The sequence below is a fragment of the Halichoerus grypus genome, chromosome 5 (genome assembly GCF_964656455.1).
Source record: "Halichoerus grypus chromosome 5, mHalGry1.hap1.1, whole genome shotgun sequence".
Taxonomy (NCBI): domain Eukaryota; kingdom Metazoa; phylum Chordata; class Mammalia; order Carnivora; family Phocidae; genus Halichoerus; species Halichoerus grypus.
This window is the reverse complement of record NC_135716.1, coordinates 186,061,870-186,082,606: the sequence shown is the minus strand read 5'-3', so window position 1 is coordinate 186,082,606 and position 20,737 is coordinate 186,061,870. Positions and strand designations below refer to the sequence as shown.

At 65.5% G+C, this 20,737-nt stretch overlaps 2 protein-coding genes across 3 annotated transcripts; both read right to left on the bottom strand.

The window, feature by feature from the left end:
- Positions 1-1,365: 1,365 nt before the first annotated feature.
- PANK4 (pantothenate kinase 4 (inactive)) lies at positions 1,366-16,458 on the bottom strand. Of its 2 annotated transcripts, XM_036089544.2 has the most exons (19): positions 16,313-16,458; positions 12,339-12,421; positions 11,746-11,960; positions 11,068-11,251; positions 10,693-10,785; positions 10,213-10,366; positions 9,941-10,122; positions 9,318-9,399; positions 8,737-8,837; positions 6,556-6,711; positions 5,797-5,909; positions 5,458-5,545; positions 4,619-4,770; positions 3,653-3,708; positions 3,476-3,525; positions 2,980-3,084; positions 2,559-2,659; positions 2,382-2,450; positions 1,366-1,847 (listed from the first exon to the last, which is right to left on the bottom strand). In XM_036089544.2, exons 1-19 carry the CDS (start codon positions 16,434-16,436, stop codon positions 1,634-1,636), a joined length of 2,322 nt encoding a protein of 773 aa, XP_035945437.1. In that variant the 5' UTR covers positions 16,437-16,458; the 3' UTR covers positions 1,366-1,633. The 2 variants fall into 2 exon arrangements, with proteins under 2 accessions (XP_035945437.1, XP_035945438.1); XM_036089545.2 differs by lacking the exons at positions 12,339-12,421; positions 16,313-16,458 and having other exon boundaries at positions 11,068-11,274; positions 11,746-11,839.
- Positions 16,459-18,479: 2,021 nt separating this feature from the next.
- On the bottom strand, positions 18,480-20,640 carry HES5 (hes family bHLH transcription factor 5). Its single transcript, XM_036089543.2, has 3 exons — positions 19,786-20,640; positions 19,547-19,712; positions 18,480-19,459 (listed from the first exon to the last, which is right to left on the bottom strand). The coding sequence occupies exons 1-3, from the start codon at positions 19,837-19,839 to the stop codon at positions 19,185-19,187; spliced, it is 495 nt and encodes a 164-aa protein (XP_035945436.1). The 5' UTR covers positions 19,840-20,640; the 3' UTR covers positions 18,480-19,184.
- Between the last annotated feature and the right edge of the window lie 97 nt (positions 20,641-20,737).

Sequence of the window (20,737 nt, the reverse complement as noted above, 5' to 3'; positions counted from 1 at the left end):
AGTGCCCCAAGGCCAGAAGGAGCACCAAGCAGGGCATTTGGAAGGTGTGCCTGGCCTTCGGAGCCCCTAGAATCTGGGCTGCATTGAAGGGGGGCACCTGGAGGAACCTCAGCCAGGGGACTCTCGGCCAGTGCTGGGCTGGGCTGGCTGCTGGGGCTCCCGGGGGGGAGAAGTGGGGGCCATTCCTCGTCCAGCCCTGCGTGGGCGCTGCCTGCCACCACACGGTCACCTTCCACGGGCCAGGCTTAGCCCTGGGAAGCCCGGGTCTGTCCCAGAAGGGTGCCTGGCAGCAGGGCGGGTCCTCCCCGTACGGCTCTGCCCAGCTGACACAGGGCCGGGGCGCTGCAGGCCCCCTGACGGGCAGGCGGGGCAGATGGGAGGACCCGTGGGGGTGTCTGGGCGTTGGGCTGAGCCAGGCTCTGGCCGGACTTCTCGGGGCCTCCTGGGTGTCCGTGCTGGGCCACCCCCGCACCAGGCAGGCCAGCGCCGCTCCCCCACCAGGAAGCAGGCGGTGGAGGGTAGTCAGGCCGAGGGGCCAGGGAAGCCACACAAAGGTGGCCGCAGCCTGCTGAGCTGTGCAGGGCCAGACTGGGGGGGGGCTGAGGCAGGGGAACCCTTGTGGGGGGTGGGGGTTAATGGGACCCCCTGCTGGGCTGGCCTGGCCAAAGCGGCCACTAGCACGTGGGGCTGCGAGTGACACGTGTGTGGGTCACCGGGGGGCCCGGAATGCTGCAGGAGTGCTCACGGCCCCACACGCGAGTGTGCAGAGCTGAGGACGGGGCTGGCCGCCTTCCAAGGCTGGCTCCCAGGCGACTGCACAAAGCCCCATCCGGCACGCACACGGGCAGCGGCCGTGGCTCGGCCCGCTCCCTGCGGGAAGGGTCAGCGCTCAGCCCGCCCAGGGCCTCGACCAGCAAGGCGCCCGCCCTGGACAGGGCATGGCCATGTGGTCGATTGGCTCCGAGCAGGAGTGCGGGCAGCCACCAAGCCCGAGAGCCCTCAAAGGCCTTGTGGCTGCCGCCTCCACTCAGCAGTGTGGCTCAGCCTGGCCTGTCGGTCTTGGGTGCAGTGGGGTGCGGACGCACAGGATGACCTTCCCTGACACGCCACTGGGAACCTCCTTGCTCTGGACAGGGGCGGGGGATGCATGAAGCCACGGGATGGCCACGGCCACGGCCACCCTAGGGGCCCCGGCAGTAAGTGAGGGGAGACCCCGCTCCCGGCCGCCCCCGGGAAGGGGGGCCGGGCCCACTCTCTGTGAAACCACACGGCACGGTCTGGTGTCACTCCAGCCTCTATTCAGTGTGCCCGAGCCCCCGCTGACCTGCCGGAGACGCGAGCGCGTTATTTACATCTATACATATATATGTGTGTATATATATAAAAGATTATTTCACAGTTAAATATATTCCAATACGAATGTCTCACTGGACAAAAGTTGCGGCTCCCACCACGAACACGGCAGCATGAAAGAGACCCCAACGGCACAAGCACCGTGCTCACACCTGGGCGCACCTGGCTCCGAGTCACAGGTGCGCGACACCAATATTCTGATCTGAATGTGGTTTCCCTGTTGCGGTCGAAGTACATTCCTGACAAGCGACGAGCAGAGCAGTCCGGCAGGGCAGGCGCCTCACTCGGCCGGGACCTCGTACTTGAAGATGACGCTGAAGAGCCGGCCGCCCAGCCGCTCGGCCAGCCAGGAGTTCTTGATGACAGCCAGCTTGAGGCTCTCGCAGCGCAGCGCCGCGTGGTAGTTGGTGTGGACGGCGCGGCCCATGCCCTCGATGACCACCAGGTCTGCGCCTCGCTCCCGAACCAGCACGGCCAGCCCCTTGTCCAGGCGGCTTCGGGGAGGAAGGGGGCGGTGAGGCGGGGGTGACGGGGCCTCACCCCTGCACAGCTGCCCCCGGGAGAGGCCACACCCTGCGTCCCCACGAGGGCAGCAACTGGAAAGAATGCCCGAGGACCCCTGGCCCCCAGCTCGCTACATCCCTGAGCTCAAAGTCCCCGCCCCACCCCACCCCCCGCAAACCGGGCCTGACGACGCTTCTCGATGTGGGACTGATGAAATCCCCCTTCCTGGTTAACAGCCGGCCCAGAAAAGGTGGTCGGCCCAGAGAAGCGTTCTGGCCCCGGGCCGGCTCCCGATGGCCGGTTCTCATGCTCTAGGGTCCCCAGGGCCCAAAACACCAATGCGGTGACCCAATCATCGGAGCCGGGGGGCCTCGGGGGCGTTTGCCTCCCTCACCAGATGAGGCACACCCAGCCCACGGTGCAGCCAACGGGTCCTGAGCCCACCGCCCAGGTCCCCACTAAAGGGCTGCAGCCCGGCGCCCGCACTGGGGGCCGGGGGCAGGCGTGGAGGTGCCTCGGGGTACCTGAGGTCCAGACACGGGGAGCTGGAGCCCGTCTGCATTAGCAGCAGCCTCTCCTCTCTGAGCGCCGAGCTGCCGAGCACAAGGGGTCGGTTGGCGCCCTGGGAGTCGGCACCCCGGATGCTCCCACCGTGCCCCCACCTGTCCATGCAGGCCCCCCCAGGCTCCCGGCCAGCTTACTGGACGACAGGGTCCATGGCCGCAATGCGCTCGGCCACAATGAGGGACTCGCAGTAGGTCACGTCGTTCAAGGCGGGTCCCGAGTTGCACGCCAGGATGACCTGCAGCGGGATGCCCCGAGCTTTGTAGGGACTCCGCCACTGCCCGGCAGCGAGCCAGCCTTTGTGCGCCCGCCCACCCGGGGCTGCCGGCGGAGAAGCACGGCCCCCGATGACCTCTCACTGCTCGGTGGCCTCCAGGAGGGCCGGCTCCCAGGTCGGGATGAAGACGGCCCAGAACACTGCGGTCAGGCTGACCCAAGGTCCGTGGTGTGACAAGCCTCACCCGAACCTACCTGCCCCGCACAGAGACCACGACAGCGCCAACCCCACTGCGAGTGGAGGGCCCAGGGCAGGGGTCCCGCCGCGGCCTGCACGCTCACCTCCGTCCCTCTAGAGAGAAGCTCCCTGACAAAGGGGAAGACTCCCAAAATGACGTCTATTCCACTGTTATCTGCGAAAATTAAGGCACATTTGTGAGGGGGCCCCTGTAAGACAAAACCAGGATGTTCAGTCGGGAACAGGCGTGTCCAAGCGTTGCAGACACCTCCGTACTCCACACTCCCCGCAGGCCGAGGCCGAGGGCTGCTGGCTCCCGTGGGCGCTGGGGTGCTGGGGGGCAGGGCGCCCGGGCCTCTTCCAGAACTGCGGCCCCAATGACCTCTGAGCCGCGGCCACCGACCTAACCAGGAGAGCCTGCAGGAGTCGGGCTGGGGCAGGGGCCAGTGGCCGGGGGAGCGGGCTATGGCGCGAGACTCCGGGGGGCCCTAGTGCGCTACCCTGGGGCAGCTGCGCGCCATCTCCCGTGGCCCTCCCCGCCTCCCGGGCCTCGAGAGCACGGCCTGGCCCTGGGGCAGAGGCGGGGACAGCGGTGTGTACCTTCAGTCTCTGAAGCCACTTGCTGTAGGAGTCCACGAGCCACGGCCGCTCTGGGGGACACGGACATGGTCAGCCGCACCATCCCCCGCAGGCACGCTCCCCTCCCGCAGCCGTACCCTCGCTACCCTCCCCACGGGCGGAGTTCCAGCGCAGGAGGGGAGCCCTGGGCATCCCTACCTTGCAGCTTCATCTTCGCCTCCTCAAAGCCAAACTGGGGGTCAGATTCGAGGACACTGTGTGGAGAAAAACACAAGTCATGAGAGCCCCCAAACTTCAGCTTCCAGCATTCACTACAGAGCCCAGAGGAAGCGTTTCCCAAACTGGCCGAGCGTGCTAGGATCCATAGCGGGTCCCCAGAGCAGCGGCCGTCTGGGCAACCCCCGCTCCAGAACGTGGGACGTGGTATGGGGCTGGGGGTGGGGTGAGGGGTGGAGGGTCCCGAGCGCGTGGCGGCCTCCGGGAAGGCCCTGGGTCAGTGCCAGCCTCGCCCAGCACACGCCCCAACGTGCCACCCAAAGGGAGAGCCAGTGACGGCGGGGGGGGGGGTGGTTCTTCCCAATGTGGACCCAGCGAGGGCCCAGGACAGGACCCCAGGTGGGAGACAGAGCGTCCCGCAAAGGGAGAGGCCCTGTTCCGTGGTGGGTGGGCCAGCTGGCGAGGCCCAGGGCTGGGCCGGGGGGACCACTCCCTCAGGGCCCCCCGGGGAAATCCTACAGCACCCCCAGACCGAGAGCCCAGGCCGGGCACTCAGGGAGCCTGGGGCGCGTGCTCCCACCCGAGTCTGCAGGATCCTTCCTAAAGCACCTCCTTCTCCCAATTTCAAACGTTCAGTGTGGTTTGAGTCCCACTCTTAACGTGCGAACCCCAGATTTGGATTTCGACGTCTGAAAACATCAGCCCCCAAATCCACACCCCAGCCGTCCGTGTGCCTGCTCTGAACAGGCTTGGGGCAGCACGGCCAGAGAGCCGCCGGTCATTCCCAGGGCTGCTCACGCCCCAAGCGATGCCCAGGGCTCTGGAACCCCGTCCCCCCACAGCTGCCCCCTTCGGGGCCGGGCTGGGGCGCTGCCTGAGCCCGAGCTGGAGTGAGCAGGCGGGGCAGGGCTGAAGTGTGGAGGGGCTGTGAAGGCAGTGGGCACCTACTCAGAGACGGCTTTCGCTCCCCAGTCGAAGACGTTCCCGGCCAGCAAGCCCTTCACCAGGGCCAGCTGCCTGTCCTCCCAGCCCAGGGCGTCCAGACCGCGGATCACCCTCGGGAAGCACTTTAGCGCAACCCCGTTTTCCTTCTGCTTGACCTGTGGGGAGAGGCCAGCGCTGGTCAGAGTGAGGGCGCAGCCCTGCCTTCCTCAGGCCCTCGGCAGACGAAGCAGAGGACGCCGCAGAGAAGGTCACCCCAAAGCCGCCCTAAGGGGACAGAAGACCCAGCACACTGTCACAGGGGCTCACGCAAACCAAGGTGTTAACATGTACCAATTCGGAGCGGCGCGGGCAGCAGTCGGGCGGCGTCCGGGCCCACGCACACTTACAGCCCGCGGCGTGGTCATGCCGTGGCCCCGGGCAGGGCAGAGAAGGGCCGTGGTGGAGGACTCGGACCCTCGCAGGCGCCCGGCGCCCCATCCCCAGACGCTCCGTCCGAGGCCAGGGGAGGCGGGAAGCGGCGTGCGGCGCTGGCTCTGAGCCCTGGCCACCAACCCCAGGCACACGGCCTCCCGGGCAGAACGGCCCGAGGAGGAGGGTGGCACCTCCCGGCCAGCGGCCGGGCTCTGGCTGGCTTGTCGCCCACGAGGGCAGGACTGGCGTCCACCAACGGCAACTCTGAGACTGTAAGCCGACCCCGCCAGGCCAGAGACAGGCGACGCCTCCAGCCCTGGGCTCCTTAGCAAGCGCTGCTGGGCGAGGGGCCACCCCAGGCCGCACCCCTGCTCCCTGCTGTTCGTGCACCCCTCGCAGGCGCCAGCCCAGCGCAGGAAGGCGGCACTCACTTTGGAGTAGGGGTCCGGGAAGTTGAACTCATTCAAGCAGTGCTCCCTCGTGTCCAAAAGGCTGCGCACGGTCAGGGTCCCGTAAGCACTGGGGAAGAGGCGGGAGCAGGGCAGCTCAGGGGGTCGATGGCCAAGCGTGCTGCCCACCGCCTCTGCCCCCGAGGGCGTCTTCGTGGTGCCCGGCTGCCACAGGAGCGTCCAGCAAAGCAGCAGAGGGGGGAGCCCGCCTGGCCCTGCCGAGCGGTCCCGGAGCGCGTGCGGGCGGCGGCAGGTGCAGGGGGCACGGAGGGCCCAGGGGCAGCTACTTTGGCACCGGGCTGGGGGCAGCGGGACACTCACAAGGGCTGGTGTCGCAGCGTCTGCAGCTTGCTCCAGTATTTCTGCCGGAACTTCTCCGCCCTCTCGGCGGCGTCCACCGAGCCTGGCTGGCTGGCCACAGCACGCTTCACCACCTGCCGAGCACGGGGCGCTCAGCCTGGCCGGGGCCGTGGTCCGAGCGCGTCCCCATGCACAGGCCCCGGCCGCTGGAGATCAGTGTCCCCGGGGGCTTTCCCCCGCGGGGTGGGAACGGGGTCACCGCTAGCCCCCAGCCGAGGCTCGGAGCCGCATCGCCCGGGGGGACAGGTGGCTTGGGACCATGCTCCAAGGCTGCGCGGGGTCCGGGGCTGGGGGCCCTCACTCTGAAGACAGAGCCCTGGGGCCTGCGAGGCTTGAGAAGAGACGCACGTTCCCGGGGTCGGGGGAATGAAGGCCTGAGACGCCAGCCACCGGAGCTTGGAGTCCAACTGCTGTTGGCCCCGGCCCCGCGCAAACCGCGCGCCCCTGAAGAAACGCAGTCACCAGCACGGGGACTTGGGATGCTCGTGAGACACGTGCCTTGCCGGAGCACGCCCCAACGTGCGGACCCAATGACCCCCAGGGGTCACGTTTACACCTGAGGAATAGAGTCACCCCTCAAACTCCAACACCGAGCCCACGGCCACTGGAGCGCACCCCTCCTCTTCCACCACACCTGTCGCTCGTTCCTCGGGAGCCCTGGGTTTCCAGAGACGCCCGTCTCTTGTCCCCAGGGGCGCCCGGCCCGCCCCGAGCCCTCACCCCGTCCAGGGCCTCCTCGAAGCAGGTGAGCCAGTACTTGCGGGCCAGGGCGTCGTCCGTCAGGTCGACCGTGTCGGGCACGTAGGACGACGGGTCCAGAAGGAGTGGCAGGTTGACCAGCGGCCGCTCCAGCCGGTCCATCTCCAGCAAGTCAAACTGGGAGGGCAAGAGGCGGTGTGTGCGTCAGCTGGGGGGTTCCACAAGTTCGAGACCCTCGTGCGAGTCCTAGAGCCAGCTTCTCTGTGGGAACGGCCGAGGTGGCGGCGGACAAGCCCGTTCTTCCCGGGCCCCGCCCACCCACCTTGCGGTCCTTCGCGGCCTCGGCGCCCAGAGCCAGGCTCCCAGATCCTGAGTCTGCCCAGCCCCACGGAGGCCACCTCCCTCCCACGCGTGCAGCTTCCTCCCAGCGTCTCTGCTGCTGTTCCTGCCACACGGGGGCCCCGGGGCCGGGGGCTCCCGTACCAGCGTGCGCCCCTCTCCCCACACACATGGGCTGCCCTTCCAGACCCCGTTTCTGCTGCCCCAGCCTCCACAGGTGAGGTCCCCACTCTCTGCCCAGCAGACCCTTGTCCTGTGACTCCTGTGGCACCATGCCCACGGCAAGACCGCAGGAACCCTGCGGGGCAGTCAGGCTCCCACACTGGCTACGCCGAGGGGGTGGGGCCCCTCCGGCCCGTGGTCACCAGCGACAGGCACGCGCTCTGGTTGTTTCCGAAGGAGCGGTCGCTCGGTCACCTGGCGTTTTAAGTTTTACATTGTGAAGATGAAGCGGGTGTGTCACCAGCCCTGGTCCTCGGCGACCTGCTCACACTTCACTCGGCACGTGCCTGGCGGCCCTCTCCCCGCTCCCGAGGGAAGGACTGGCCCTGCTGCCGCGCCCCTGACTCGGCTCGTCTGCGGGCAGCCTTCTGACTGGCAAGCTGGGGGGTGAGGGGCAGGTGTGCTCCGCACTGCGGCCACCTGGGGACACACTGGCTTTCGGACGCCCCGAATGACAGGAAGCTCAGCCAGGAAATGGCCGGTACCTTTCCAGGTGATGAAAGAAAATGGACGGTCACCATCTCTGGGGCCTCGGCAGGGTTTCAGGGGCTCCCCCGCTACCCGACACGCACTTCAAACCTCAGCTTTGCCGCATGCAGGCTCCACACACCGCTGTGTGAAGTGGGGCGTCACACGGAGACCCAGCACGACAGGTGCGCGAGGCACGGAGTGTGGGGGGATCGAGCCGGCATGCACCAGCTCTGACACACGCGTTCCTTGCTCACATATCCATTTGGCTTTGCGATCCCTAAAGCAGGAATCCACATCGCCCTCCACAAATCAGGAGCCGGGGATCAGAGATGCAGAGAGCCCTTGTGTGCCAGTCACTTGCTCCGGCCAGGCCCGGGGCGTGGGGCCCTGGGGGCCAGTCCTCTCCCGGGAAGTCATGATTAGATCACGCACATTCTCGCAACGCTTACGCCAACTCGTAAGAGAATCTGCGTGTCTACAACCGAAAATCAGCTTTGCATCCGAAAAGCCAGCAGGCTGGTTCTGAAGGAGGCATTCTGACTCACGTGCCCAGACTGGCCGCCTGGACTTGTCCAGCTGGTTCTCTAGCCCAGTGCCCGAATTCTGCTAAGTGTTCAGAGACTTATAAGAGTAACATGCCATTTGGGGGATGTCCTCAGTAAGCCTGTGATTTCTCCCGGACAGGCCACAGTGGCAGCGTCCTGTGTCTGGCTGACACTGGTCCTGGTGGGAGACCCTCTACGCCCGCTCAGCAGGCCGGAGGAGCCCCTGCCCAGTCACGCGGGCGTCTCCCCAGCTAAGGGTTGAGGAACGGGCAGGAAACTTCCCAGGACAAGAGACTCTGTCCTTTCAACCGGTTTGAAACCATCAGGCAGAGAACGCGGTCTAAGGGAAGGGGCCTGGGGTTGGTGCCAACCCCGATTCTGCTGTCAGTGGTGCCACAAGCCTGGGGAAGCGCATTCCACATCCTCCCTGCAAACACGGGGACAGGACTGCACGGCCTTGGGGCTCCCGTGGAACGTCTGGGAAACACAGAAATGCTAGGGGCCTGAGGAGGGAAGCAGGCACCCCTGCCTCTCTATTGCCCCAATGTCCACAGTTGGTCAGTGGCCAGTCTACACCAGGACAGAGGGTCTTGGGACCTGACCCCACCAAGCACCCCGCACTTACGGTGCCGCTCCTCGCCCGCTGCGTCGGGCAGAGCTCCGGGGACGAGCTCATCAGCCCGGAGCTGCCTGCGTAGTTCTCTCCCCAGCTGTACTGGTTAGGGTCTGGACGGGGGAAAACCAGGGGTCACCCCCGGGGGGACCACGCTGTGCCCACGCCCCAGGACGGCCCGACCGCCACGGAAGGTCCCCGCAACACCGAGGGAGCCTGGGGCTGTGGCACTGTGGTCTCTTGCTGGTACTGAAACCTCGTACAGCGATTACTGGGACCTTTCCGAGCTTCTTAAAGCAGCCTGCCCCCACTTCCCAAGCACACCCTCCAAGTGGCCTTCAAAGAGGGCAGGCCGCTGAGGCACATTCCCTCGCCCTTGTCACCCAGGAGGCCCCCCCGGGGCTGGTCACGTGGCACACAATGACCCCTTGGAAGAACTACTGCAGAGGGCTAGCGCCACCCCACCCCCGGCCCGCAGGGACCACGTGCCACTCAGGCCGTGGACTCCAGAGGGAGAGTGAAAGCGGTGGGTCAGCGCCTCCCCGGGAAGGTTAGAGACCCACGCCCATGGCCTCCGTGGCCGCTGGACTCACTGTCTTGCTCTGCTCCTTTAAGAAACGCCCCGATGGCTCCCAGGTAGCCTTCGTGTCTCAGGAACAGCGCCTGGACTTCCCCCTGCCACGGCAAAACCCCGTCTGAGCTGGCCCGCCAGCACACGAGGGGAAGTCCGGGCGGTTCTAAACCAACCCGACGCAGGCGGCCTCTCCATGCGGCAGAGGCTTCCTGAGAAGTCCACAACACGCTTGTCAACGAAACCGCATTCAGCGCAGAAGTTAAAAGCTTGGCATTTGGAGAAATTGGAGGGTGAGTAACTTTTTCCACAAAATTCACACCCACCCAATCACCTCATCTGCAGGCCCAGCCCAGAGTGTCCCGCGGAACGACAGCCGTCTCGGAGCTCAGCTCGTCCACAGGGGGAGACGGCCCCCAGCGTGCTCACCGCTGCCATCGTGCCCAACTCCGAGACGGCCACGGTGCGCGGGCGAGGGCGCTGGAACCCGCCACAGGAAAGAGGCAGGGGCCCGGGAGAAGCTGGCAGGGGGCACCCCGCATCTCGGCGGCCTGCCCTGGGCCCCCCTCGCCCCTGGGTCGGCCGGTCATCTGGGAAGAGCACAGCTCGCGGTGCTGGCGGAGGGAGGAAGCGGCGCCCGGTTACCTTGGAGAAGAAGTTAATGCTGTAGGTGATGGTGCGCATGGTGACGGGGTGGCCCCGGATGAAGAAGCCGCCGAAATACACCCTGTCCAGGCAGTGGAGCTTCGCGTAGAGGCAGGCGAGCTGCCCGATGTCATTGCTGATCATGTGCAGCAGACTCTTGGCCATGTCCTCCTTGGAGAAGTCTGGGAGGGGGGCACAGGCGGGGCGCTGCTGGGCGAGGCCGAGCCCGCGGGGGGCTGCCGGCGCGGGAGGGCGTCAGAGGGGGCAGGTACCTCTGTCGGCCGTGGCCGACTTCCCAAAGCTGCTGGCGATGAGGTTGCCGCTCAGCCCCAGGGTCTGGTGGGCCCCACCGTAGATGTCCTGCACCAGCATGTCCACGTTCGTGTGCTGGCCCTTGGAGGCCAAGTGCAGCAGCTCGTCGAACTTCTGCGGGGACAGGGCAGACGGAATCGTGTGTGCTGCGGGACCGGCCGGCGTCCCTGCAGCCCGTGGAGCAGCACACGGAAGGCCCTCCTGTGGAGGCGGGGCTCCACGGGCACCCCCCGCCCGCCCTGGGTGGCACTGGCAGCTCAGACGGCCGTCCTGCAGCGGCCAACAAACACTGCCAGGACGAGGCCGGGAAGGAGCCGCTTCCCCAGCCACCCCACCAGCCGCCAGCCTCGGGCCTCACGGCCCCCAACCTCTCCTGAGAAGGTCTGGGACACAGGACCTTGAGCGGAGCCAGAAGCATCTTTCTGCAGCTGCTGGAATACCTTTGTTTTGGTGAGCAGAGCCCCAAGTCCCCAGAAGGTGCCACCTCCGATGGAGCTGCCACCGATCCACTCGAACCTGTCCTCGGTCTCCACCTGGGAGCACAGCAAGCACAGGTGAGTTAGTGGGGCCCCGGCCACCACCCAGCAGGTCCCGGGATGTGGTGGCTTAGGGCATCCCCAGACACGGGTAACACCATTCCCGAGGGCCGAGTCTGGGCCGCCCACCTTCCCCCAGACGGCCGCGTGCCCGTGGCGCGGGAGCCGACGGGCGTCACCCTGGTCTGCGCCCCTGTGCCTGGCCTGCTCCAACAGACGGCAGGTGCCCCGGCGATCCCCGCTTGGCCGCCATGCAGGGCCCCACGAGGCGCGCCTCACCTTCACAATAGAGACTCCAGAACCGATGTTGACCAACAGATACGGGAAGATGTTGGGGTGATTGGTCTGGAATCGAAACTCGGGGTCGGAATCTTTCTGATAAACGAAGGCCTCGTGTGGGATGTTCTTCAGCACAAAGTTGCAGCCTTTTATCAAGCACGTCATCACGTCCTCCTTGTCCACTCTGCAAGGGACGGAGCCTGGCCACTGAGAATAGCACGGGCCCCAGAAGGCAGCTCTGCTGCAGCGCGGCGGTCGGGCCGCCCCGGCCCCAGGGGCCCTCCCGGACGCTCTGCTCCCGGCCCGGAGGGTACGCATGGCTCTCAAACACGCAACTGACACAACTCATATGGTTCCCTTCCCCTCTACCCTGCAAACGGCTTCGGACGGGCCAGCCACACACACCTGAAGACCCAGCACTCTGCTGCGGTGCGTGGCCCCGGCCTCAGTTCCCACGCGGGCGAAGCTGTCAGGGACCTCTGCCCCTGCAGGACAGGGAGCGCTGCCGCAGGAGCAGGGCCCCCTTCCCTCCTTGGGCCCCCAGCCTTCCGACGCTTTGGCCACCAGAAGCCTCCTGCCAGCCCAGCCCAGAGTCTAGCCCCAGAACAGGTCGAGTGCGGCCACTTCAGAGCCTGAGCCTGAGACCCAAGGCCAGCGGCCCCTGCGGCCCCCACTAACCTCAGCCGCAGCTTCTCTTCGATGAGGTCCTTGAACTTGTAGGCCCCGCCCCCGGTCGCCTGGATGACCTTTGTGTCTGTGTTGACGAGGTGGTCTTTGATGAAGTCCAGGCAGGCTTCTATGTAAGTGTTCTCGAACTTGACAAAGTGCAGCCTGGCAGTAACTTCCTCCTGGACAGAGATCTCGTAGGGCGGCTCGTGGTCCTGCTCGGCGTCCTGGGGGTACAGGGTAGGGGTCTGTGTGTGCATGCTGCCCTCGGGGAGGGAAAGATGTAGAGATGAGGGCCCTGAACATGCACAACTCTCCATGCCGAGTTCAGGTGGGAGGCAGAGCCGGGGGAGGGGCGGGGAGAGACCGTGCTTCCCAAGGAGCAGGTGCAGGTGCTCCTGCCAGGGGCCCGGATGGAAGGGGGGGGACTGACTGAACGAGGGAGCAGGGAGGGATCTGAGTACTCGGAGCGTCCAGGAAGCTAAGCCGGTGTGGGTGAGCCGCGGGGGGGGGGGGGGGGGGGGGAGGGGCACGCAAAGAGAAAATGACGGTCCGTGCGGCCTGGGGCGCCCCTGCCTGCCAGCCCCGCCTGCCAGGCGGCTCACCTTGCCCGAGTAGTCGAAGGAGCGCACTCTGGCAACTTTGTGCTGCACGGTGGAGTAGTAAGCCAGCTTGGTCAGCGAGCCCCCTGCAGGGGAGACGCAGACGCAGCAAAGTCAGGGGCCGGACGGGAGGGGCCGAGGCTCTTCTGCCACACCAGGTCCTGTGCATAAGGCACTTGGTGCAACTTGAACCTAAAACTCTGAGGGGCACCAACCAGAGGAAGGGAATCAACTGTGAGACCCAAACACTCTGCTGTCTTTGAGAAAGTCTGCTCCATCCATCACAGGCCCCAGACCACACTGGGCTTGAGCCTGTCCATTTCCCCTCCGCATCAAGTCCTAGAGGAGAAAGGAAAGCATCCTGTTTCCAGGAGGCCTCAGCGATCATTAGTGGTTCAGAAAAATTCCGTTTCAACCTCTGATCTTGAAAATGACCTGAAGAAAAAAGCCAACAAGTGCACTGTTTTCACTGACAAGCACCCCTGACTGGCCGTGGTAACAAGGGGGAAGCAAGAGAAGGAGTATTTTCCCGGAGTGGATAGGCAGACGAGGGGGCTACTTTGCCAGGAATGTTCTAGCTGCCCACCCTCTCACAGCTCGGGGCTGGGAGGCCACACAGGGGGCAGCAGGGTCCCCTCCCCCTCGCCAGCCTTGTGAACACACCGGGAAGCCCAGCATCAGGAAGCAGAAGAGGCCTTTATTTGCCTGAAACATGTTTCAGGACCACTTAAAAAGACGTCCCGAGCAGTCACTTTCAAGTCTGCAGAGTGAGGCGGCAGGCGTATCCGCGCACGGCCCGTGACGACGGGAAGGAGCCTGAGGCTCGACGCCCAGAATGGCTTTGAAACCCACCCAGCTCTCGTGGGCTGGCCCAGGGGAGACAGAGCCCTTTGTGAGGGGGAGGCTGAAGCTAGTCTCTGACGGTTACTTTGTGACACGATCCCAAGGGAACACACGAGACATGCAAGGCAGGAAACACCTGAGAGCTGAAGCTCGTCCAGCTAAGAGAAGCTCGTCCAGCTAAGAGAAACCCGCTGCCCAGCACAAGCGTTGGGAGCCCGCCCGCCAGAGCTGCCCGCCCGCAGCGTGGACAGGACTCCCAGGACGGCCGCGACCTGCCCTTGGCGGGCCCTGCTCAGTCCGCCCGGGCACAGGCTTACTCTCTTCCCTAGCCCATGGGCTTTAGAGGCAGAACTTGATCTTAAGCCTCCTTATCCATCCTCCCTGCCCCCAATCCAGGCCTGGCCCAGAGCGTCCTTCACTGTGAATTAACCGCTTCCTAAAAAGACAAGCGATGCAAAGGGATGAAGATATATTTTGAGAGACTTTCCAAAAAGTTACCAAAACAACCCCCCCATCATAGAAATCCAGTTTCAGATTGTGTGTTCTTTACATGAGCTTTAAATCACAAGCAAATACGAGGCGTTGGGGTTTGGGGGGCTGTCTGTGTGCCCCACACCATGCACCCCACATGGGGCAATGCCCAGCAGCCCAGACACGTCTCCCTGTACCCCCCGGGAAGGAACAGTCAGGGGTCTGGGAGGTAAGTGGGGACGTGCAGAGCAGGGCGCTCAGCCTGAACTGGGGTGAGCTCACAGAGCAGAATGGCTGCGGCCACGGGGAGAGCAGGAGAGCTCATCTGTTCTCAGGATCCCTTGGATTTAGTGAATGCCAACCCAGCCCCCAGCCATAGGCCCTGGCATGTCACACCTAAGAGGTGCAGTGACCAGGCTGGCAAATGCACACAGCCCTGTGCTCACTGGTGGACACCGAAGTCTCCCCGGTCCAGGGCCAGGAGCACCTGGACTCAGAGCAGCCTGCCCGTGTCCCTCCTCCAGCCCCTGAGCCAAGACCTCCCCACTCATCCAGACCTACGGGCGCCTGGCACAGGGCCATCCTCTCCTCCACCTTCTTGACCTGTCCTTCCACTTTGGGCACCAAGGGGGACAGGACACCCCAGTTTGTGCTGACAGACAAAATGTCCCTGGTGCTTTCAAAGTGGGGAATCCACTCAGCTGACATGAGTGTCCGAGAGAGGAAAAGGCCTGCCAAGAACACAGAGCAGCTGAGCTTTCCTGGATTAAGAGGCTTGGGTGAGGGAAGAGGAAATGGGAGAAGCCTGTTTTTAAAGCAGACTGCCGACAAGCACAGTGACTGGTGGAGTCAGGGTTGAGGACCCACACCCAAGCGGTGACCTCCCACCAGCCCCGGGAATGAACACAAGGTCTGTCCTTCGTAACAATGAACACGTCCTTTGGAGATACACAGACACGGGACCCAGACCCAGGGGAACCTTCCAAGAGGGGAAATGAATACTGACACTAAAAATATCCCTTCGTGTGTCCCCTGACCAGGAACCCCGCCTGGGCTTGGCACCGGAGGACAGGCGGCCCCAGGACCCCCTGGAGGCCACACAGAACATCGAAGGTAAACCTTGCGCCGGCAAGCCAATTTCAGTTGCACCTCAGGAACGCTAAGTTCCCAAGGAGCAGCACCCTGAGTGTAAGTGCAGCAAAACCAAGTCTGGGCCCTCGGAGCACACACCCGACCCGGCTGCGGTCACGTGGAGGCATGGGCGGGTCTCAGAAGATGCGCAGAGCAGGGCCCTGAGGGGCCTCCTGGGAGGCCTGGCTGTGGAGGACCCCCTGAGCTGGGCCTCTCAGCTTCCCCTCCCCAGCCCAACATGCACTCGGGCACGACGTTTTATCAGGACCCACGCTCATTCTGTGTCCTGCTCCACACGGGGTCGTTCTCACACCTGCCCCCAGGTCAGTGCCCCACAGCACTGCCACGGGGGGCCACTCACAACCCCAGCGGTCTGCGAGGTGAGAAGGCGAGATCCAGCCCACCTTTCCATGGCTCCCACCTCCCTGGAGGCCGCCCTCCCCCACCCAAGCCCCAGATACTAAAGTGGCTCTCAGGAAGAGGGCAGGGGCGAAAGCATCACACGCACGCAGCTCCAAGCCTACGCCCGGTTCTGCCAGGACGGCCCAACTTGTTCCAGGAGAGGGGCACACTTGTCCAGCTTCAACAAGTCGTGTCTGACAAGTGCCCGGGGCTGCCCTGCGGGGACCGCGCGCAAGCGCCTACATTCGGCTGTTGGCAGGCCCCAGCAAACTGAGGCCCCAGCAGAGATCTGATGGGGTGGGGACCACCCTGGCCCGCTCCCGTAGCCTCACGCCGCGGGACACAGGCTTCCATCCCGTGTGGACCGGGCAGAGCAGCCGAGTGCCGACGCTGACCGGATTCCAGGCCCACCTGGCCGCTTACAGCCGGTGACCTTAAACAACTCAGTTCACCTCTCTGCCCTTAGCGTCCTCATCTGTGAAAGTCGGGCGCCAGTGCGGCCCGGGACAAGGGTCCGGGGCGGGCCTGGTGCAGGAAGGTCGGGCGGAGGCTGGGCGGGGCCCTGGGGGCACCCCTGCGGGCCGCGCGGCACAGGGAGGCTTTTGAAGGCGGCCAGCAAGGGCCCCAAGGTCCACGTCCAGGTCCTCCAAACTCCCGCCAAATGTCAGCCGTCCAGGAGCAGACGCTGCAGCGGGAGGGCTTCGGGCTGGGCCCGGGCCGGCAGCCCGCCAAGGATTCCCGCGGCCCGAGGCCTGGCCGCCTTCCGCCCTCGGCGCGGCCCCAGACAGCGGCCCCGGGCCCCTCTCGTGGCCCGTACAGGCCCCGCCCGGCTGCCGACTCGACCGAGGTGGACCACCGAGGGGCCGCCGGGCCGCCCGCCTCTCCGCGCGGGACTACGAGGCCCGGCGTGCCCCGCTCCGGCCGCGCGGCGCCTGCCGGGAGCGGTAGTCCGGCCGCCGGGGCGAGCGCGGGCGCCGGCGGGCCGCGGACTACAAGGTCCGACAGGCTGTGCGCACCGGCGGCCCGCGCCCCGCCCTTCGTCCTTGCCACCGCCCCCGGCCCGCCGGCTCCGCCGCCGGCGCCCACGCCCGCCGCGCGCCGCCCCGCTCCCGGCGCCAGCCCGCGGCTACCTATGTCAATGGCGAAGCGCTTGGCGTTCTCCAGGTTGCGGAAGATCTCGTCGGGGGGCAGCGTAATGCTCTTGTCCAGGCTGTCCCCGCTGCTCCCGCTGCCGCTCGCTCCACACTCCGCCATTTTGAATGTGCCCGGCTAGCCTAATCATCTATGGAGATATATGCGCATATATTTGACTGCTAAACGCCTCCCGCGCATACATTATGCTAATGAGCACCCGGGCCCGCCCCTCCCCGCCCGCCCCTGTGGTCCCGGCAGCTGGAGGGCCACTGGACTTGCCCGCGCGGGGGTCTCCGAGGCCGTTGGCCCAACACAAAACGTCTGGACTGTTGTCTTTGTTGCTCTTTCAGCGAGCTGGCCGGATGCTGACGTCCAGTGCTCTGAGATGGTGCAGAGGAGGCACCTGGGGCTCCAAAGACCTGCCTCTGTCAATGAGCGCAGCTGTGATCAAGGCGCGTGTGACCCACCAGCCCGGCTTTCTAGGAACGAAGGATTGTGGGTTGCAAAAGCCCCATGCAAAATGGGGGTGTAGGGGGCCCTGCTCACGATGCACCTGCATGCAGCTGGGGAAGACACTCACTCTGATGGTGAGGTCTGCAGAGAGTGCAGCAGAAAGCAGGCAGCCTGCCTGGAGGAGGCTGCCTTTTGGCAAAACAGGGAGTCTGTGGGAGTTTGCAGAGAAACAATTTCTGAAGCTGGAGTGCGGACACAGATGGTGGTGGGGATGGGTTTCAGGGCCAGTCGCTGGGAAGCCTCTGATGGCCAGGAGACCCTTGAGGGATGTGTCTCCCTCAGGGGCACCGGGCGCTTTAGGAAAGAGCCCAGACAGTGTTGGCGGCAGACAGAGGGCCCCTAAGGTGGCTTTGGCAGCTGATTCCCAGGTGACCCTGGGCGGGTTACTTTGTGTCTCTGGACCTCAGCCTCTGTTGAGCATGTCACCGGCTGCGTGGCAAGGCCTCCAGGGCACAGGCCTGTGGCGCAGCAGAAACTGAAAGGTCCAGGGGTGATCAGGGGAGGGGGCCGTGCGCCTCAGCCTTGGAGAGGCAGCCTTGCGAACGTCTTCTAAGGGGTGGGTGCGCTGGGTGGGGAGGCCGGGGGGGCAGCGGGGAAGAGGGCAGAGGGTCTGCTCCCAGAGGATGCAGGCCTGGAGCTTCGAGGACCCTGGGCCATGAGGGGCCGTGGGCCTGGCCAGGAGGCACACCCCCCTCCCGGTTCACTGGCACTCCTGCCCCACATGCAGTCAGCGTGTGGGATGAAGGGGGAACCGTGTGGCAGGTGCTGGGCTGGCCTGGAGAGGGCGCCTCGGATTCCCCTCAGAGTGGGCAGAAAGGGATTCCGGAGGGCGGCGAGGAGAGGCGCGATAAAGAGGAAGGACGGCCGGGCTGGCCCCATGTCTCTGAAGACGTGTGGAAGGCTTTTGGTTCCACGTCCAGCTCCTTCCACTCCCCGTGGGTGGATTTGTCCCTTGGGAAGCCTGGGCCCTTTTAGGCTCTCGCAGACTCGATCAACATCCAGTAGCCTGCCTAAAAATAGGTGCCCTTTCCGAGGCGAGGGACAGGTTCACCACCAGCACTGCTTTTCCCAGCCCTGGCGAGCGGTCGGCCCGCAGGGAGGGGGGGTAGCCACCTATGGACTAGCCAAGCAGCTGCTCCCAGGAGCTCACCCAGGGACAGGGGCTGCTGGCCAGGCAGGAAGGCCAGGGCGGAGGCAAACACCTTCTCCCGTGGGTGTGGCCCAGCTAAAGCCCTTTCGCTGCAGCAAGAGCTCCACTGTAACCTGTGGTCTTCGCATCCCCCTCAGCTGGACGGAGCTGGAAGGGCCTGTAGCTGTCGCTCTACCGCTCCCCCTGGCCCCCACCTGCAGGGAGCTAGTGAGAGGCCCGGGACAGAAACCCCAGTCTCCCACTGCATCCCCTCCTGCTGCACATGGGGGTGTGGGTTCTATGGGGCCTGTTCTTCCTCCAGCCTGCCTCTCCCCTGCTTGCCTGCCTCCTGTCCTCATTCCCTCCTTCTGCCTTGTCCAGAGGGTCACCGGCAGAGACATGTCCCCCCACAGTTGGGTATCGTGATAGTGTGGCCCCCCTCCGCCTGTGCAGACCCCCACCCCCCGGCGGCTGCTAAGAACACACGTACAGCACAACAGACAGACCCGAGGGCTGCTTGGTCAGGTTTTATTGGAAGTCTGCAGAGCCAGCCCGTGGGCGCCCACGGGACGGACGGTTCAAATTCCGAGTACAAAGTCATGCCCACATGCGCCCACCCACACACAGGGATCCTTTGAGGATCATGGTGGAGACCCCCACCCTCCCCACAAAGCCCACTATGAGCCCCAACTAGACAACCAAGTGCACGCAGGGGCCTTTCGGCCACGGCGCTGCATGGTGCTTCTGTGCCCATCCAGGCTGACACTCTTTCCTATGAGGATACACCTTGAGTTCCGCCTTCACAAAAGGCAAATGTGCCCACGGCACGGCCCACCCGCCAGGCCCCCCGGCCCGGCAGCAGCAGGCCCTGAAGAAAGCCCTCTACCCGTGGAGGCACCGGCTGACCGAGCCCCTGACACCTACAAATATCATAGAACCCCGGGCGGCGGGGACTTCCCAGAAGTCACTTGCTGAAATGCAAACACAGAACAACCCCATGGAGTCAGACACTTGGCAGAAGGTGGGCCCTGATTGTCCTAAGTGACAAGGACTCTGCAAAAGCACATTCTCTTGAGAATGACCCTCCTGCTGGCCCGCCAGTCTGGAGAGAGAGCCTTCCGGAGAAGGAGGCCTGTCCAAGCCCCAGGAGGGACAGATGGATGGCCAGAGGAATAGGCTGGCTGGCCCTCCGGTCCTTGGGGTGGCCACCCGCAAGTCCTGCGGGGTCACCAGGGCCGCCAGAGGCCGCAAGTGGGCTGGCGTGCTGCAACTGCGGTGGCCTTGGCGGGGGTGAGCACGGGCGGGGGCGCAGGGCCAGCGGCCTTGGGTTCCTTGGCGGGCGCAGTGGGCGCAGCGGGGGGACGCTGGAAGTGGCAGAGCAGCTTCATCTGCGTGTCGCTGGCGGCGTGCAGCGTCAGGAACTGCACGGCCTCCTGCAGGCACCAGGAGTAGCCCTCGCTGTAGTCCTGGTGCAGGCTTTTGGGGCCGGCCGCTGCGAACGCTGCAGGGAGACGGGGCAGCCGGTGACTGGGGGGCCCCGGCCGCGGGGGGGGGGCGGGGGGCGGGGGCGTGCGCGGCGGCGGCTCACCTTTGCTGTGCTTCAGGTAGCTGACCGCCATCTCCAGGATGTCGGCCTTCTCCAGCTTGGAGTTGGGCTGGTGGCGCGCGAACTCCTGCTCCAGCAGCAGCTTGAGCTGCTCGATGCTGCTGTTGATGCGGTCCCGGCGCATCTTCTCCACCACGGGCTTGCGGAGCTGCGGGGGACACGCGCGTCAGCCGGCGGGGGCGCGGGGCGGGGGGCGCGGGGCGGGCGGGCGGCGCACTTACTCGGTTTTTCTCTTTGGGGCTGAGCAGCTCCACGGCCGCGGTGCTGGGGGCCATGCCCGGCGCAGGGAGGCGGCTGGCGAGCGGGGAGCGGCTGCCGGCGGGCCGGCGGGCCCTATATAGGCGCGGCGGCGGGCAGACGCCTGGGGCCCGGGCGCCGCGGCCGTTCCCACACTCGGCGCCCAATGGCCTGGCGGGCCGCACAAAGGCGCCGGCCCATTAGCGCACGCTAAATTGCCTGTGAATTGGCGCGGGCACAATGGGTGCTCCCTGAGGAGCAGGTGGGCCGCTCGGCACAATGTCCGGGCTGTGGGAACGCGCTCGCCCTCATTAGCATCCCGGGGCCTGATGCTGGGAGCCCCGGGCCTCAATATGCTGCCTTTTCCCAGGCCTCCGGGAGGGGGGGGCGGGGAGCAGGAAAGAGGGCTGCCCCTCCCCGGCGGTTCTCTCCCCTCTCCTCCCCCTCCCCTGGCGACTCCTCGCCGCTGGCTGGCAGAGGCTCGGCGGGGAAAAGCTTTCCAGTGAATTAGTGCAGTGGCTTCCAGTGTTTGGGCGCCCTCCCTGGCAGGGACCTGACGCCTCCCCAGGGCGGGTAGAATGGAGGAGGCTACACTCTTCCGTGCACAGGCTGAAGGGGAAAGAAGGACCCAAGCTCTTGGGATCAGACCTGCTGGCCGAGGTGATAAGTCCCAGGCCGTCACCTGCGACACGTGACTTCTCCGGAGCTAGAAAGTGGGCTGCCATGCTTCCCGGGCTCAGCCTGGGGAAGCTTCAGGGAAGCAGAGCACCCGAAATGCACAGCATGGACCTGGCACCTAGGCACTCCCCCGGGATCTGCTGCACCCCATCCTCTGGGGAGCAGCTTCTCAGGCAGTCGCGTCTGGGGTGCTCTGCACAGCAGGTGCTCCTCGGGGCCCCACCCTACCCCATCTGGCAGGAAGGCCGTGGCCGTCTG

What these genes read in the sequence shown, in the direction of transcription:
- HES5 (XM_036089543.2), bottom strand. Translation starts at nt 19,839, where the DNA reads ATGGCCCCCAGCACCGCGGCCGTGGAGCTGCTCAGCCCCAAAGAGAAA. An exon ending in GCCCCAAAGAGAAAAACCGA is followed by an intron (nt 19,713 to 19,785) that starts GTAAGTGCGCCG and finishes TGTCCCCCGCAG; the next exon opens with CTCCGCAAGCCCGTGGTGGA. An exon ending in CTACCTGAAGCACAGCAAAG is followed by an intron (nt 19,460 to 19,546) that starts GTGAGCCGCCGC and finishes GTCTCCCTGCAG; the next exon opens with CGTTCGCAGCGGCCGGCCCC.
- PANK4 (XM_036089544.2), bottom strand. Translation starts at nt 16,436, where the DNA reads ATGGCGGAGTGTGGAGCGAGCGGCAGCGGGAGCAGCGGGGACAGCCTG. An exon ending in GCATTAACTTCTTCTCCAAG is followed by an intron (nt 9,400 to 9,940) that starts GTAACCGGGCGC and finishes TTGCCGTGGCAG; the next exon opens with GGGGAAGTCCAGGCGCTGTT. An exon ending in AGTGGCTTCAGAGACTGAAG is followed by an intron (nt 3,085 to 3,475) that starts GTACACACCGCT and finishes TTTGTCTTACAG; the next exon opens with GGGCCCCCTCACAAATGTGC.